General features: G+C 59.2%; 1 protein-coding gene across 1 annotated transcript; it reads right to left on the bottom strand.

Annotated features, from left to right (window-relative positions):
• Window positions 1-5,465: 5,465 nt before the first annotated feature.
• Window positions 5,466-16,168, bottom strand: C10H11orf24 (chromosome 10 C11orf24 homolog). Its single transcript, XM_004481625.4, has 4 exons — window positions 16,003-16,168; window positions 12,893-13,089; window positions 7,539-7,696; window positions 5,466-6,888 (listed from the first exon to the last, which is right to left on the bottom strand). The coding sequence occupies exons 3-4, from the start codon at window positions 7,600-7,602 to the stop codon at window positions 5,735-5,737; spliced, it is 1,218 nt and encodes a 405-aa protein (XP_004481682.2). The 5' UTR covers window positions 7,603-7,696; window positions 12,893-13,089; window positions 16,003-16,168; the 3' UTR covers window positions 5,466-5,734.
• Window positions 16,169-17,792: the final 1,624 nt, after the last annotated feature.

Raw genomic sequence — 17,792 nt, 5'->3', positions numbered from 1 at the left:
GGGACGCGAACCCAGGGCCTCCCATATGGTAGACGGGAGCCCAACTGACTGAGCCACGGCCGCTTCCCAATTACTGGGTTTTTTTGGTGCCTTCTTAAATTTTGTGCCTGAAGTGAGCACCTTACTGCCTCACCCTAGTCCCAGCCATGCCCTTTCCACACCACTCTCGGACATTATTCCTTCTGGGAACTGGGGAGGGCAGGGAAGGGGAGGTTTATAACTTCTAGGTGAAGAAAAAAAAAAAGAGAGAAAGGAAACATAACTTCCGGGTATTAGGCACATGTTTTATGTGCTATTTGGCTTTTTCCTGGAGATCTGTAGTCTCAGCCACAGGGTTAGTATCTATCTCCTCCCTGAGATAGATGCTTGCAATTCTTTAGTTATGCTTTATTTTCTGGTACTACTTGAATATATTTTCCTTAGAAAAATAAAAAACTTCGTGGGTGACTAACACAAGAAATGCACTGCACATGCCGGTAACTTTTTTTTGCTCAATAACGTGTCTTGGAAAACGAATGATTTTGCTATGTATTGCTCGAGCTCATTCTTCTTCAGTGCTGCTCAGTGCTTTGTAGTAAGTACTACTGGAGACTGGTGCTTTCACCTTTTTTTTTTTTGCCATTACAAACACTGCTGCAAACAGTGTGCTCGCACCTGCTTCCCCCAAGCAGGGCGCGTAGTTGCATCTTTGGTTTTAAAGGCCTTTGTCAATGGCCCTGTAAAGCACCTGCCGGGAGCTGTGCGCTAAGCAGGCCCTGGGCGCATCCGCTCCTCCTGTAAGCGCCACTGCTTGCCGCTGTCCAGCGTTGAGTCCTCTCTAGCCTGGGGTCCTCGAGGGCTGGGGACACCCTTCTGCCCCCTCTGCTGCAGTCCTCCATCCAGGGCCTGCCGTGGAGCAGGAACCCCCAAAATGCGGCACCCTTTTCCCCCCGGCCACGTCCCCTTCCTAACAGCTGGGCTGTACCCACAGCCCACTGGAGACGCCGCTCTGGCCACAGTGGCCTGGACCGCAGCGAGCCCTGGGAGCTGGACACTGCAGCTGAAGCCGGCCACTGTGGGTGCCAGAGTCAGCACCCAGAGCCCCTCAGGGAAACCGACACAGGGGCCTTGCCGAGGCAGGGACTCTGCAGAGAGAACAGGGCAGCACGGGAGAGGGGGACACGGGAGAGGGGCGGAGAGCAAGGCACCCTGGAGGCCGGCTCTGCTTCTGCCTTGGTGACAAATCCCCTTCTAGGGGAAAGGCCCGAGGCCTCTTGCCCTGCGGTCGGAGGCTCCTGAGGCGCAGAGCTCGTTTCAGGTCAGCTGAACAGAGAGGAACTGCTCTTTGGGCCTCCCAGAGATGCCCAGGTGGGGTCTGCCAACGACTCAGGGCGAGGCCGGAGAGCAGAAGTGGGGACGGGGTCTTCTCTCGGGCACTTGCTTTTACGGCGCCCCGGTCCTCGCGCATTTGGCCTGCTCCCCTGGGCCGGCTCAGTGGGGTCTCTCTGCTCACCTGGACGTACTTGACCTTGCAGCAACCCCTGTGCGGCGTCCTGGGAGGGTGGGTGCCGCCGCGCTCGGCAAGGTGCCGCATTTGCGACACCCAGCATGGCCGTCTGGGGCTGCCGGGGCCTTAGGTCCCTTTGGCCGCACACCCTGACCATGTGACAGCGACAGTTTGGGAGCCGAGCGGCCTGGGCTCAAAGCCTGGCTCCCCACTTCCCGCGTGACCTAGGGCAAGTCCTCAGGCTGCTCCGCTGGACAGGGGGCTACCAGGGCCGGCAGGTGGGAGGCCTGGGGCACCGTCCAGGGTGCCCCGCCTTCCTAAGGAGCTGCGGGCCCCCGCACTCCCCCCACGGGCTCCTTCTCATCAACAAGAAACATGCCCCCAGAGCTCCGATATGCCAAACACGCCTCCTCCCATCCTCTCTGCTGAGCCCCGCCTGCTCCGCCGCTGAACGTTGGGTGCTCCCAGACCCTTGGGTGCTCCTGGCCATCTCCCCACACCACCCAACTGCGGGCTTCAAAGCCCCTCTCCACGCAGAGGGTGGGGAGGAGCCGTGCGGGGAGGGGCCAGGCAGGGGGGTCAGGCCCGAGCCAGCTGCAAGGGGGGAATTAGCCGGGGAGGGGCGCCCAGCAGAGGCCCGTCCCCGAGGTGGTGCAACGAGGTGACAGCTCCTCCGCTCGTTGCATCCCCCCAGGGCCCTTCCCAGTCACGGAGCTAGAACCTGTCCCCTTCTTTCTCCGCAAAGTCACGGGTGTACACACCACTGCTGAGCCCGGCGGGTGCAGGGAGCCCCCGCGCTCCGCCGCAGAGTTGGGGCGCTCGCCCCGCTCAGGGCGGGAGCAGGGGACGCCCACCGCCGGGACTCCCCCTGGAACAGCCCGGCCACCGAGCGAGCTCTTCCGGGGCGGGGTAGCCTGGGAGGATCCGGTGACCATGGCAACCGCGGGGGCTGGCCTGGGAGGACTTGGGGGCAGAGCACGCCGAGGGCAGCGGCACCCGGGAGGGGCCCGGCCGCCAGCCCCGTCCCGGCGGAGAGCGGCGTGTGGGGCGCGGCCTCCGCTCCTCTGCCCGCACTTGTCGACCGAGCAGACGCAGGCACCCCGTGTCAGCCTGCCCCGCACGGCGCTGTGGGCCCTCGGGCAGGGTGCTGGGGCACTGCCTGCCATGCCGCTGCTGCAGGAGCGAGAAGTCTGCCAGGCAGCCGCCCCTGACCTTCCCAAGGCACGAGGCGCCAGCTCCGCACCCACCCGGGCTCCCCTTCTTTGTGCTTTTTGCACACTGGGTGAGGGGGCTCACCCATCCCCTGTGCCTGGCAAGGGGGTTGGCAGACAGTGGCTGGGTACTCAATAAATGCCTCAGGAACTGATGGCACAGTGGACTTTCCTGCAGGCCAGGAACAGATCCGGCTGGCTCCCTGCCTCCACGGCAGACCTGCGGCCCCCCAGGTTGGGACAGGCTTCAGTGGGCTTCCTTGGAACCAGCTCTTCTGTCCTCTGCTTGCCCAGGACCCCCCGGCAGGCTCTGCCCTGGCCCTGGATGTGGGCAGAGCGTGGCCTTTATCCAGGAAGGGCTTCTGGCCGATCTGTGGTTTGAGGAGACCCTGCTGCAGGGCGAGCGCTGGAAGGGGCAGGGTGACAGGCCCGAGGCAGGGCAGGAGCGGCCAGTTGGAGGAAGGCTTAGCCTGGCTGATGGCGCTCGAGGACCAAGTGCAGGCTCCCGGCTCAGGCGAGCAGGGCTGTTAGCCGGGCGTCCTGTGGCCGAGCGGGCCTCAGGCAGGTGCTGGGCTCAGCCCAGGGTGTCAAGAGTGTGAGGCACCTGCGGCCCACCTGGGCACCACCAGGTGAGAGCGCTGGTCAGGACTGGGGCCTCCAGAGTGAGGGGTGGCGAGCTGACCAGCCCTCTCAGGGGACCGAGGCGCTTGGAGCCCCTGGCTGCGGCAGGGGACGGGCGGGCCCTGTGGCCTCCTCTCAGCTGTAGGGGCACAAGGCAGGGGCCCTGGGCACAAGCGGACGGCCGAGGACAGCTCCGCGGGCGCTCCACGTCCACCTGCTCTCGCCCTCAGAGGCCTGGAAAGGCTCCCGGCACCCCAGCCTGTGCCAGCACCCAGCTCCAGCTCTGGGGTGAGACCCCCACTGGCCAAGGTGGGAGCCTGACCTCGATGAGCCGGGCCCAGGCACTGGGGTGATGCCTGGTGGGCAAGCGCCCCCTCCACAGGCCCGAGAGCTCCAACCCCAGGGGCAGGGACACTGGGCCCGGGCAGCAGGGCCTCCTCAGACTGGACGAGAAGGCTGGCCTGGAGCATAGGACAGCAAGGGTGATGCAGGCGGGCACCACCCTCGTCCCCAGCTGTCCTCAGTGCCAACCCGTGACGACACGGGCGGATGTGCTCGGGTGTGGGATGGAGTCTGACGGGGAAAGCAGAGGGGAGGATCCAGGTGGAGGCGGCTGTCAGTGGAGACAGCACAGGAGCTCGGGGACAGGCGGGAGCTCGAGAGGGACGCAGGCAGCCGGGGCCAGCCGGCCCCCGGGGCTGGAAAGGCCAGAGGAGAGCCAGGATGGAGCGAGGGGCCGCAGCGAGGGCGCGGGGAGGGGCTGACCCGCCCCCTGCTCGGCCCACCCCTCGGCCCATGGCTGGGAGTTTCCTCTGTTTTTGTCTCTTATTGTGGACCATTCAAAATCCTTTTTTGGAGGCAGACTTTAAATGAGAAGCTAGCCCCCCAGGCCCTGTCCAGGGAGTTTTCTGTGATGGGGGAACTGGAGGCTCTGGCTGGAAACAGCCCTGTCGGCTTCAGGGTTCGGAGTTGTTGAAAAGCACGAGTAAAGCTCCTCCCCCCATGGGCCAGGCCTCACCCCTCAGCGTCTACCACAGACATTGTTCTTTCCCTCTTCATTTCGCAGGTGAAGCAGCCGAGCTTCTGGAACATTCCATAACTTGTTCCTGGTCACTCAGTAGCAGCTGCAGACCTGGCCCGGAACAAAGCTTTCCAGGACACTCCAGCCGGCGTGTCGCCTGTCAGCTCTTGATGCCTTGGGCAGGTGGACAGAGAAAGGCGGGAAGGCCCAGGCTCAGTCCAGGGCAGGCAGGGAAACAAAGCAGTTCAAGGAAGAGCTGGGACTCGAGGGCCGAGTTTGAATCCTGACTCTGGCTTCTCAGTGGTGAGTTACTTTCTGTGCCTCAGTAGGCCTGTCTTTTTAAGAGACATTGGAGATTGAACTTGGGACCTTGTATGTGCAAAGCAGGCGCTCAACCACTGGACTACACAGGGCGCATCTTTAGGTGGGGATCTAGCGCTGCTCTCCTGGGCCTGCAGAGAGGGAATGAGCTCCCCAGTCAGGCGCTCAGAGCAGCGGCTCTGAGTACTGCTCATCTGTGATGCGCGGGAGCCCGGAGCCCAGGCGGTTCTCGCAGCACGCCCCATGCCCTGTGCAGGAGGCTCTGGGCTCATGGGCCTGGGATGGCTCCCAGCCTGCCCCTCGCTCCAGCCTGTCTGCTCAGGTATGTCACCCCCATGCCAGCAGGCTGCCGTGAGCTGGCGGTGGCACGCATTAGGGTTACGGGGCTCTGTCTTACCGGGTCCCGGCTGACGCGTGTCTACACAGTGGGGCTGTCACGGACGAGTGTCCATGGGCTTCCCAGGGCTGGACTCGGATCTCTTGTGCCCAGGTCAGCCTCCAAACGGTTCGCCACCGAAGAGTCCAGAAAAGGAAGGGTGGGAGGGCAGGGACCATCTCCAGGGGGCGCCAGAGACCCTCGCGCTGGGGGCCTCGCCGGGCACCTGGAGCACCTGCCAAGTGCCAGGGGCAGGTTTTGGGCCTAAGAGTGGAGCCCCAGGGAACGGTGCAGACAGCACCCGCCAGGGCTTCGTGTTGCAGGGAACGCTCAGCGTGGGTGAAAGCACCCCCACCGGCCTTGGGCGCCGGCCGGCCGACACGGAGGGGCGGGACCGAGGACAAGGACCGAACCGAGGACAGGACCCACTGCCGGGGAGCATCATCGCTTTAATCGCCTCAGGGCCAGAGGCCTGGGGCCCCACCCACCCGGCCCAGCTGCCAACGACAGCCTGCCCCTGTCCACGGGCCCGTGTACAAAAATAAATATGAAAAAAGCAGCAACTCTTTAGGTGACCGTGGAATTAACCTGACAGCAATGATCTGCACTGAAGCATCTGGCGTATCTCCTAAATTGCACCAAAAGAACTTGGAAGCACTTGGTTTGAGGCCAGGGCCGGGGCCCGCGCCCGCCGCGCCTCACAGCTCCGAGTCCGCGTACATGCCGTTGATCAGGTAGTCCACCTGCGTGTAGTCCTTCTTCCTGTAGCTCTCGTAGGCGTGCAGGGCGAACACAGCCAAGGCCGTGAGGAAGAGGCTCACCCCGAGGAAGAGCACCGCCAGGAGCACAGGCCTGTTCACCCAGAACGGGGACAGCGGCTTGGTGCGGCCCACCGGCGGGTGGCCCTGGGTGCTGGGTGGGCACAAGTCCGTGGCTGGCACCTCAGGGCCCCCCGAGCTCCCGGGTGTCGGTCCAGAGGCGGCCGTCCCTGGGGTGGCTTTGGTCCGGAGCTGCTTGGGCGTCTGGGACAGGCCTGGTCCCTCAGTGCCCAGGGTGGGCAGTGCAGGGTTTGTCTGGGTGTGTGTCGTGGGGGACATGGCTGCCCGCGCAGGGGTCGGGCTGCCATGGGGCACTGGCGCTGTCCTGGCAGTTGGCTCCTCTGCTTTGGTTGTGGTTGCCACGGTCGAAGGCACGGAAGCCACTGTGGGGAGGGTGGTGGGCTCTGGGGTTGTGGTCGAGAGGGTGGGTGTGGACCTGCTGGCTGTGCTGACCGTGGGCCGGCCCGTTGACACCTGCAGCGTGGTGGGAGCTTGCGCAGCCGTGCTCAGGGTCTGTGGGCTTGTGGTGGGGGTGGGGCTTGTCGGGGGGCTGCTGGCCGTGGGCACGGTATGACCGTGTGTGCTTCCCGGACTGCCTGCCCTGGGTGCGGCTGCAGCTGGGGTCACAGCACTCAGGGCCGAAGTCACCGACGTAGCCGTCCTCGGCAGCGTGCTACGGCTTGGCACTTGCGTATGGGGCGTGCTGAGAGACGCGGGCCGGGTAGCTGTCACGGGCGGAGCCCGCGATGCTGACAGGGGGACGGATGACACAGCTGGTGTGGGCGCACTGGAGGGTGCAGGGTGGCTCGTGCCCCCTGCCATTGCTGAAGAACCCACACCTGTTCTGTTTGTCATTTCCATGGTGCCTTCAGGAGACTTGCTCTCAGTTGCCAAAGTCTCTTTGGTTGACGTGGCAGGAAAAGGTGTCACTGGGGCTATAGTTTCAGACATTGGGTTACCCATGGGTCCAGCCGTTTCCACAGGTGCACTTGTCTGGGCTAAAGTAGTCTGCATCTGGTTAGGGGCTACGCGTCCTTAAGGTCAAAAAAGGAAAAAAAGGAGACACGCTCACATTCAGTTACACGCAGGGGGATAATGCATGATCACCTCCATTTCCAGCTCCTCTGGGCCGGCTCGGGCTGCTCTGCGGAGCCCTTTTACCCAGCCCGGGGGGAGCACAGGGAAGGACGTGTGGCTTCTTACTGCAAAGCTCCGGGCACCACCTCTCTGAACCCCAAGCCCAGCAGAGGCTCAAGAGCTGCACTGTTTGCTCTCGTTCCCAAGTCTCACAGCCATCACACACACACCCAGGGCATTCACTGCACCCGTAGGCACCATTAAAGAACTCGTGGCTGGACGGAAGGATGTGCCACAGGAGCTCCTGGAGATGAACAGTGCCTGGCAGAGGGGCTGGTGCGGGAATGAAGGAACTTCCCACTGAAGAGAAGGTTGAGAGAAGAAGTCAAATTTTGCAGGGCTGAGCCAGTGACCCTTCCCGGGCTCAGCTGCCCGGTCCTGCCGGGGCTCCCTCCCCACGCGGGCCCTGGAGAGGAGGCTCGGCCTGCTAACCCTGCTTAGCCCAGCACACAGGGGGCCCGGGGCTCCAGACTGCCTGCCTGGTTGTGGACACAGGGTGCTGCAGGCCACCGCGGGCCTGCCCAGCAACCACGGTTTTCTCCCTTACCTGTCCCTTGGCTTTCACATGAGGACAAGGCAGAAATCCAAACGAGCACAAGGACTGCCCACATCTTGTGGGTGAGCTGGGAGCAAGGCTGGGTGGCCCCGAGGCTCGCACTGGCCAGCTCCTCAGGCAGAGAACCACCTTCAGCTCGGTGGAGGGGTCTGTGGTCAAGAAAGTGCATCGGTCAGTGACATGCAGCGTCCCGGGGCCGCTCCCCCTGTGGACGGCTGCCGGGAGGCCCAGGCTGCAAACGGAGTCAGCGCTTAGCTCGGCGGCTCCCGGTGAGAGCACAGCACGTCCCAGCCGCGGCTGTGACAGGGCTGTCCAGGGCCTGGAATCCGATGGGCTTAAAGCCTTTGAATGTGATCTCACCAAGAGTCCCCGGCAGGTCCTGCCATGCCAACCCGAGCTCAGGTCCTGAAGGAGCAGCAGGGCCATTTCAGAGGCTAAGACCTTCGGATGACCGAGGTTGGCCAAGCCTTCCTGTCCCGTGCCTCCTGTGGTCTGCAGGGCACAGATCAGGCCTAACGTATCTGTGCACATCTGTGGCAAGCAACAGGGCCTTCTGCGGGAGATGCCACTTAGCCAGGCCCCCGGCCGCCCGGCCAGCCACCCACCCAGCCCTCCCTCCCTCCCTTCCCTCCATCTCTCCCTCACCCACCCAGCCCTCAAGCCACGATTGACTGAATGCCTACTCATGTGCCAGGCAGTGCACTCAGGACCCAAAGATGGAGCCTGGGGTCCAGGGGAGAGGCAGCAAAGATGTCACTGCAGACTGGCACAAGGCGACGGCATCTGGGCAGGCCCCGAGGGGCAAGGAGGGGGCTGATTCTGAGTGGAGGCTGGGGGGGTGGTGGCCAGGGGGAGGGCAGAGAGGGGAGGGAGCTGTTGGAAGCCAAAGAAGGCGTTGAACCTAGCTGGGGGTGTGGGCGCAGTTCCTGGGAAAGTGGCACCTGAACCACATTCTGAAAGATGGGTGCAGATGCACCTGGAAGGGGTGGGGAGGAGGGAGCGGAGAGCCGGGCAGGTGACAAGGGCAGGTGACAAAGGCACACTGGGAGGCTGTGTGCTGGGAGGCTGGGGGTGAGCAGAGGCCGCCTTCACAGGGTCTGCCTGCCCCACACAGCTCCCGGGGCCAGAGCGCCTCGAGTGGTGCTCCAGCTGCGCCCCCGCCCTGGCCCAGAAGCCTCACAGTACTTCCTTGCTCCGTGGCCCTGCCCCAGCTGCCAGGAGTGACCAGGGCGGGCTCGCCTTCCTCCCACGGACCCTCGAAGTCGCAAGGCTCCCCACCCGGGCCTGCAGCCACCTGCCACCCCGGGCTGCCAGAAAGATCCTGGGAACCCCCAGGGCTGACCCTGCCCAACAGCCGCTGTCCACTGCCTTGGGGGTCCTTCAGAATCAGGCTCCACGCACCTCGCTGTGCTCCCGCCCCACCTGGCGGGGGAGAAACCGCAGGTCCCAGGCGCCAACCTGCTGCCCCCCAGCGGCCCTCGGCCCAGAGACGCGTGGCACGATGCTGTCCTCCAGCCCTGGGGCCTCTCGTTGCCCTGCTTGTGTCCTCACCTGTCTTATTCCACCTGCCATAAGCCCCGAGGGCAGGTGCAGCTGTGTCTTCACGTCCAGCCTTCTGGGGCCCCCTCAGGACCTGATACAGAACTGTCCACCGAATGAACGCACGAGGGAGTGAAGGACCGAACAGCTTCTCTACTCCAAGGCCAGCAGTGGGCCCACCGCCCCTCCACTTGCCTTCATTCTTTTTCTTATTTTATTTTTACTTTTTTCTTTTAGAGGTACCAGGGGCTGGGGATTGAACCCTGGACCCCGTATGTGGGAAGCTGGCACTCAATCACTGAGCCACATCGGCTTCCCTGATTTGGTTTTTTTGTTTGTTGTGCTAGTTGTTAGTTTTTGTTTTTTTCAGGAGGCATCGGGAACCCAACCTGGGACCTCCCATGTGGGAGGTGGGAGCTCAACTGCTTGAGCCAAGTCTGCTCCCTCTTTTTTTTTAAAAAAAATTATTATTAGCAACTTGATTTCAAATGCTCAAAAATAAAAGAACCAAAGGCAGTCCAACAAGTTATGGAAACATTATTCCTAAAAGGTTTGTTTTCAGGCACTTTTACCTCATCTAATTCCAACTGCTAAGTCAATTGTTCCTCCAGTGTCAAAAAGATACACAGATGACCACAGATTAAGTGACAAAGCAAGGCCTCCTTATTAATGAAAAAAATTGAAGAGAAAAAATGCTTAATCATATTCATATCTCACAAAACCAAACCCAATTCTGATGCAGAGGCATGGATGGAGCATTAGAAAAAACATGTTTGCTTTGCTTTTTAAAGTAAAATATTAAGAGTGAAAAAAAAGGAAATGGTCTTGAAGAACCAACGCTCAGCAGAGCAGAGCAAAGAGCCCCCGGCCCTGCAGGCACAGGGGTGTGGGGCTGGGGCTGGGGCTGGGGCCGGGCGCCAAGGAAGGGCTCTGCCCCGCCTCTCTCTAGCAGCGTGTTAGCTGATCCAGCCTTTACGATCCTTCTCTTCCAGAAGCAACAGGCACAGGAACAAGGGGGACCCGTGGAGGGAAATGGGGGGACCGGCAGTGTGGAGCAGCTCGAACCCGTGCTTGCTGCCTGCATGGCCCCGGGTGTGACGGGTTAAACTGTGTCCTCAAGAAGACATGTTCGCTGGGGTGCCGTGAACGTGGACTCATCTGTAAACAGGCCCTTTGGAGATGTGCTCGGTTCAGACGGCACCTGACGGGGTTAGGGTGGGTCTTTATACGCAAAGGGCAGCTGGACACAGACACAGAGACAGCGAGACGGCCACGTGACAGAGGCAGAGCGCGAGGGATACTGCCACAAGCCAAGGAGCGCGGGGAAGGCCGGCCACCCACCAGCCACAGGAGAGGCGTGAACAGACCCCTCACGATGAAGCGTGGCCCTGCCGACATCGTGATTTTGGGCCTCCAGCCTCCAGAACTTTGAGACAACACAGTTCTGCCGGGTAAGCCACGGGGTCTCTGGCACCTTTACGGCAGCCCTGGGAGAATGCGCCACTCGGCAAGTCCTGTATCTACGAGCCCCCTGGAGCCACGGTGGCACATACGGCACTCAGCATGGCACCGGGCTTATCCCTCAGCCCAAGACGCACTTCGGCCCCTGTGAGCACCAGCTGGAGGACTTCAGAGCTGGGCGAGACCGGCCACTAGATGGCAGTAACACACAAGCTGGATGTGGGCAGCGGGCACAGGGCTGGAGACCTTCCAGAAGCTGAGGCCACTGGAAGTGGAAGCGGGCAAGGAGATGCTGGGGAGGGAGGGGCGCGGCTTACGGGTCCAGGCCATTCGAAGTCTGCCTGGCAGGGAGCCTCTGCGGCAGCAAGCCCCGAGGGCAGACGCGGCAAGGGGTCTGGTCACTGCAGAGCTTCCTGACATATGGCTAGCAGGTGTCGGCTCAGTTTCACAGGGTCACAGAGCAAGTCAGTTAGAAATGGCTACAGAGTTGCTTTTTAAAGCAATTAGAGGGAAACGGACTTTGGCCCAGTGGTTAGGGCGTCCGTCTACCACATGGGAGGCCCGCGGTTCAAGCCCCGGGCCTCCTTGACCCGTGTGGAGCTGGCCATGCGCAGTGCTGATGCGCGCAAGGAGTGCCGCGCCACGCAGGGTGTCCCCCGCGTAGGGGAGCCCCACGCGCAAGGAGTGCACCCATAAGGAGAGCCGCCCAGCGCGAAGGAGGGAGCAGCCTGCCGAGGAATGGCGCCGCCCACACTTCCCGTGCCGCTGACGACAACAGAAGCGGACAAAGAAACAAGAAACAAGACGCAGCAAAAAGACACAGAAAACAGACAACCGGGGGAGGGGAGGGGAATTAAAGAAATAAAAAAAAAAAAAAAAAAAAAAAAAAAAAAAATTAAAGCAATTAGAGGTGTAAGAATTTGAGTTTGGCACCAGTGGGCTTTTTGGGTTAACAGGCCCAGGTTGCTGTGAAGAAGTAAAAACCCACAGTGTGCCTGTGGCTCCCGGCCACAGCAGTCTTGTGGGGAGATGCACAAAGGCAGCCCATGCAGCAGAAAGGGGTATGGGGGGTCATGGCCAGGTGGCTTTCAGTCTCCTGTAGTCAGTGGGGGGACTGCTGGAAAGCAGGCCCATGACCCGAAAAACTCTGAGTGCAAGCTCTTCCGGAAGGCTGGCGCCTGCCCCGGAGCTTCTAATCCCTGTCCAAGTCACTAACTTCAATCTGGTTTCAAGTGTGGGCTTTTCTTCCAAAATCATCTGCAAGGCCTCCTGGCGTCTTACAGGTTTAGAAAAGTTCATGCAGCTCCATCAATGACGAATTTGCATTTGGTTTCGAGAGAGCAAAAAGCATTCTTTGTTCCGGCAAAAAGTTGGGGGAAGGGTGGGGAGAAACCAAACAAACCCCAGTCACGACAGGGAAGACGGGAAGGGGAAGGTTTCAGACACAAAGAGCGCACAGTCCCCTCGTGGGCTGAAGCCGTGCAGCTGGGCTCTGGCTAAATAAATGCATTGAGCTGGCTCTGCCTTGCCAGGGCACATCTACTGAACACACTGGACATGCCAGCACCCCTGGATTCGAGATGCCCTGGGTTTGGGGTCTGCTGTGTGAGCCTGAGGGTGGGATGGGTGGGCATAGAGGGTCATGGTTCCCTGCACACAACCCAGGCCTTGGGCCTGTTGGCGCCCCTACACTACCCATCTCTAGAGCAGGGCTCAACCCACGTATTCTGAAAACGGCCGCAGAGTAAATACTTTTGGCTCTGTGGGCCACATGGTGTCTGTCACAGCTGCTCAGCTCTGCCGCTGTAGCATGAAGGCAGCTCAGGATGATCTAGAAATGAATGGGTGTGGCTGTGTTGCAATAAATCTTTATGTGCAAAAACAGGCAGTGGGTGGGAGGCAGCCCGGGGGCTGTGGTTTGCTGACGCTGCTCTAGCCGGTCAGAGAACAGCCGAGGGAGTGTTCCAGCTAGGGCAGGAGGGAGACCCTCAAGTGTTGGGGACAATGCCCTCAGGGCATCTCTTCCTTCCACCCCGTTCTTCACCCTAGCAGAGACACACACCATCTCCTTCCTGGGCCCAGGGACAGCCTCTAGAGCGTCTGCTCCCAAGGCCTCTTCTGCTGAAAGTGCCTCCTCAGACCCCCGGGGTGAGGAAGGAGGTGGGCGGGGGCGCCCAGGGGCTCCTGCGGGAATTATGGTGTTATGACACAAGGCCGAGAGGAAGCAGAAGAGGGCCACGGCCCGCACGCCTGCCTTTCCTTTCTCCCTGATGCGCCTGCGGGCCGCAGCTCGCTGCTGGGTCACCGAGCAGGCAGGCCTGGCCCGCAGGGCCCCACATGCTCACCAGAGGCAGCTGGTCAGGACGTGTTCCCAGGCCGGGCCGTCCTCCCGGGAGAGCTGTGAGCTGGGCACGGTCTCCTTGCTGGGTGAGGTCGGGCTTTGCAGGTGGCGAAGCAGCTTCGTGGTGTACACCCCGGCTGTGGCATGTCTGGTGGCACATGTGGGAGGCGGGCAGATGTTCCACCCTGGTTTCAGCCACATCTAGAATATGAAAATGAGTAAAATGCTCCTTAGGAAAAGCTTGGGGGAGAATCTGGTGAGGAAAGAGGAACTGAAATAGTGGCGTTCAATAGATCATTGTACTGGGAAACTGACACTGTGGATGAAACTTTAAATGACAAAACTTCTGACCAGCAACGTCTACTGCTGGAATTTCTTCCCAGGAAGCGATTAGACAGATGTCCCAAGATGGAGATCTACAAAGCTGTTAATCACGGCATGATCTGTAACAGCAAAGGACTGGAATGGATGTGTCACATAGAGTCCCATCCACATATGACATCCTACGGCAGCTGTTACAAATACACACAAAGTTTCATTTATTGACATGGGAAGAAACGCACCCTGTGTCATTAAGTGAAAAAAAGCAGGTTGCACCACAGTATGCATCCATTCTTATTTTGGCAGACAGATCCTAAGGCTTTGTACCAATGTAAATACTGGTTATCCCAGGGTTATCCCCATAGTTTCCATTTTCTACTTTGATAGCTTTTTAAAAACTTTCATATAAGCACGTGTCACTTTCGGAAAACATTTTTGAAAGGTTCAAATGAAAGAAACAATGCCTGGTTTTCTTCCATTACTTGAAGCTACTAGGCAGAAAGGGCCCGAGCAATCCCAGGTACGATTTCACACATAGATATTAATAATTCAGAGAAGCGACAGGATTTCTATTTTAGGAGGTGCGTTTTTCTAGAGGCCAACCAAAACTTTAGAGGAATCCAAGTGTACAGCTGTAATGCAGAGATCTACCCAGCACAAATGATTCTCATTGATGAATATTTCATGTAAATCCTGGAGATTTAAGAAACAGCTCGTCAATGGGCAGACAGTAGTAGGTGGTGATGCCCCACGCCCACCAAGTGCCTGCTTCCTAATGCACACGCGTGCATACCAGCACATGCACAAACCGTGCACACGATGCAGTCACACACACGCCAACAGTCACGCACCTGCGTGTTTGTACACACCCAGCCACACAGGTACAGGCACAGGTGAGTGCACATATGGAACACCTCCACGAGGCTGGCTGGGGAAATTCCTGCTGGATACCATCACTGTGGCTTCACGCCGGAATAGGGCGGCTGGCGACCATTCCCACAGAAACAGGAATCGGCCACCAAGGCATGTCAAGAACAGGCAGGCCCTGGTTCTCTCTAGTCTGGCCCTGCCTCTGCTTCCCAGCAATACACTCTAAATGCCAACATTCACATGTGGAGACATGCACTAATCCTTATCAGTTGACTGGTAAGGAACAAACCCATTAATATTGTTTAAAATAACAGTACCCCTGCGAGGGCTGCAGGAGGCATCTAAACCCCACTGCAGGGTGGGCTTAGGACCCACCCCATTGTTCTCATTATTATCTGGTGCACGGAGACCAGGTCCATCAAGGCGGGGGACAAGCAAGAAAGAACTAAGTTAGTATGAAGTGGAGACGAGGGCGGATGGCACCACAGGAGGTTAGGCTGATGCAGGCGTCAGCTCCCCACAAGATCTGCCAGTAAGGGGCAGCCGGGCCCCTCCTAAGCTGGTGACGCTCCATGAGAAAGGCCCCCCAGTCCGTGCCCCTGGGCTGGCCCATCCCCTATCCTTTTCTGGTCCGTAACTTTAGGATACCTCCTCACACCACCTGCCTTCAATTTCTTGCCAACTCTGACTTGAGTTTTACCTCTTTTGTAGTATGCAGCATGCTGCATACAATTTACATGAAATCAGACTCCAAACTGCTGAGTTCCTTTTTTTCTGGCATAAACAGCTCCCTAAGATCCAGCACTTGTAAGGGACTGCAGGTGTTGTTCCCGCATTCCGGCACGCTTTGTTGATGCTCACCAGCCACAGTATGGCCCCTGACCCTCTTCCAAGCCAGGGAAACCACATATACCAAGGCACAGGTATGGCGGAAGCAGACACAGGGCAAACTGCAGATACCTAATCCTGACACGTCACCCAGGTAATCTTTGGTAGCAGGAGCCCAAGGAACACAGCCTTGTGGTTTTGTGTAAATAGACATTGCCCTGAGGTCCAAAGGATTTGTCTCCACAGCAGGTGGGAACCTGTACTACTGGATGGTGCCCTAATTACATTTCCTGCTGAAATCATGATAAGCAATTTCCAGGTCTCTGGAAGTTTCATGGCTCAATACTGATCAAGGTCTACGTTAGATTTGACATTCCTTTGTCTATTAGGCAGGTCCAGAGTACAAACTGAATTTTGTATTTCACTTTCCTCATTGATTTTGTTGAAATCTTAAGAGATCCTTCCTCCAGGTAGAGAAAAATAATGCACGTTGTCAAAGGCAGATTTCTTAAGCACATTTATGTCTTGTGGCAAACCACTTGGATTTTGCTTCCCCTTGTCAGCCTAGAGGTTAAGCACACACAGTAAGCAGCCATGGCCTCTCACATGGTAGAGTGAGGCCCTAGACGGATGGATAGAGTGAAAAATCTGATGCAAATGCACGACCCCGTAATCAGGTCAAGAGGTCCCGGGCCACCCAAAGGCCCAGCTCCTCTTTCTCAGAGTGCCTCACTTCCCGGGGCCCCGTCCTGGCCTACGAGGGAAGGGGGTAAGATCTTTTGGTTCGCGCTGATGCGGGAGTCTCCCAACTTTCCCATCCTCTGCTCCCAAACTGGCTCAAGCTGGGCTCCTCCTCGTATGAGGACTCCCGTTCAGCCCTTCTTCCTCTCCTGGCCTCCTGGGCTCCCATCCACGTTCCCCCACGAGACCCTTCCCCGCCTCGCTGTCCTCGGCCCCCCTGCTCGGCGTCTCGCACTCTCGGCCCCACTTGTCTTTTCTCTCGCCCCGTCCTCCCGCCCCCACCTCCCTCTCTCATCCCCAAGCCTGTCCAGGCAGCCCGACCACGGCTCCCGCAGGGCGGCGCGGGCCCCTTACCCGGGCGCGGCGGGGTCTGCGGCGGCCCTGGGACGGCGGGCAGCGCCCGAGGCCCGGCGCGGGGACGTGGCCGGCAGCGGAGCAGCAGGGCAGGCGGGGAGCCAACACCGCTCAGCGCAGCGGCCCTCGCTCGGCCCCCGCCCGGGCCTCCCCGGAAGTGACGTCTGGAGGGCTGGCCTGGGAGGCGGGGCTGCCCCGCTGGAGGTGGGAGGGGCCGCGACCGAGCCCGGCAGCGCCGGAAGCGATCCGGAAGCGAGGGGCGGGGCGCGCGGGGGACCACGCCCATATGTGGGGCGTGGCGGGCGGCTCCTCGCGCGCGCCCGGAAGTAGCCGTGGTCCTCAGGTTTCTGTCGGAAGTGGGCCTTCCTGGGCTTCGGCGGCCCTTCCGGGACTTGGCGGCCGGCTGTGGGTCCCGGGACCCCGGGCTGCGGCAGGGTGCGTTGAGGTATACCCCGACGGTGCGCAGGGCCCGAGACGGAGGCGGCTGACCCCGGAACGCCAGACGCTTACCCAGGCCCGGGGTCAGGCGCTGGTGTGTCCTAACAGCAGTGGAAGTGGGGACAGCTGAAGTCCTTTGAGCGCTTACAGCGGCCAGGCCCGTGCTAAGCACTTTCCCTGCAAGTTCGTTAAACCGCTGGGTTTAATTCTGCAACAGCGCTATGAGTTGCTTCACCCCCATTTTACAGACGCGGAAACTGAGGCTAACAAAATGCTTCGCCAGAAGTTACATGTGGAATGAGAGTGGGGCAAAATGGAGAGAAAAGTGTACGGGATTTGACCTTAATTAGAAATAGGATTAGCTAGTTACTGGTTTGTGGCTATGAATCTCAGTCTTGGCAAGACCCTTTCGGGACCCTCCCTCCTCCCCACGTCAAACCCAAGCCTGTGAAGGAAGGTCTCACAGGAGTAAGCTAAAATGACTATTTCCTGACAGTTTTAATAAGCTGTCTTGGGGTCCTGGGCTTTGAAGCTAAACCAGACACAGAACGCTGAGGGGGTACAGAGATTGGATCAACTCACCAGCTTGGGCTCTGTGAGCTCTTGAGACACGATTTAGCGCTGTTACCGCCCAGTCCAAACTCAGTTTCCTGTTTCGTCTAACAATCTGCAAAGGCATGGGTTTGCTGCAGTCCAGGCCGGTTGAGTCTCCTTTTGCTTTATGTTTGCTTAATTTTCCCAGTGAGCTCAAATCTAACATGAGAAGTGCCACAGACCAGGAATATCCGTCCGTATGCACTGAAAATACCACTTTTCAAGTGAAAACACAGGCCAAAACTGCCAGTTGAGGTTCTACGCTCACCCTCCTTAAAAATCAATGTCTGGGGAAGTGGATTTGGCTCAACTGATCGAGTGTTCACCTACCACATGGGAAGCCCAGGGTTCAAACGCAGGGCCTCCTGACCCGTGTGGAGCTGGCCCATGCGCGGTGCTGATGCACACAAGGAGTGCCGTGCCACACAGGGGTGTTCCCCGCCTAGGGGGGCCTCACGCACAAGGAGTGCGCCCCATAGGGAGAGCCGCCCTGCGCGAAAAAAGCACAGCCTGCTCAGGACTGGCACCACACACGGAGAGCTGATGCAGCAAGATGACGCAACAAAAAGAAACACAGATTCCCAGTGCCACTGACAAGAATACAAGTGGACACAGAAGAACACAGTGAATAGACACAGAGAGCAGAATACTGGGGGGAGGGGGAAAGGGGAGAGAAATAAGTAAAAACTAAAAATCTTAAAAAAAAAAAAAATTCAATGTCTGTGACTCTCTGAGTCTTCATTTTCTCCTCGGAAAAG

Source organism: Dasypus novemcinctus, chromosome 10, assembly GCF_030445035.2.
Source record: "Dasypus novemcinctus isolate mDasNov1 chromosome 10, mDasNov1.1.hap2, whole genome shotgun sequence".
Lineage (NCBI taxonomy): Eukaryota > Metazoa > Chordata > Mammalia > Cingulata > Dasypodidae > Dasypus > Dasypus novemcinctus.
The sequence above is the reverse complement of the archived record's forward strand: the minus strand, read 5'-3'. Positions and strand labels throughout refer to the sequence as shown.

Bases quoted from the DNA above. Each gene is read 5' to 3' on its own strand.
- C10H11orf24 (XM_004481625.4), bottom strand. From the start codon at position 7,602: ATGTGGGCAGTCCTTGTGCTCGTTTGGATTTCTGCCTTGTCCTCATGT. The intron at 6,889-7,538 runs GTAAGGGAGAAA...TTTGACCTTAAG, and splicing joins ATGTGAAAGCCAAGGGACAG to GACGCGTAGCCCCTAACCAG.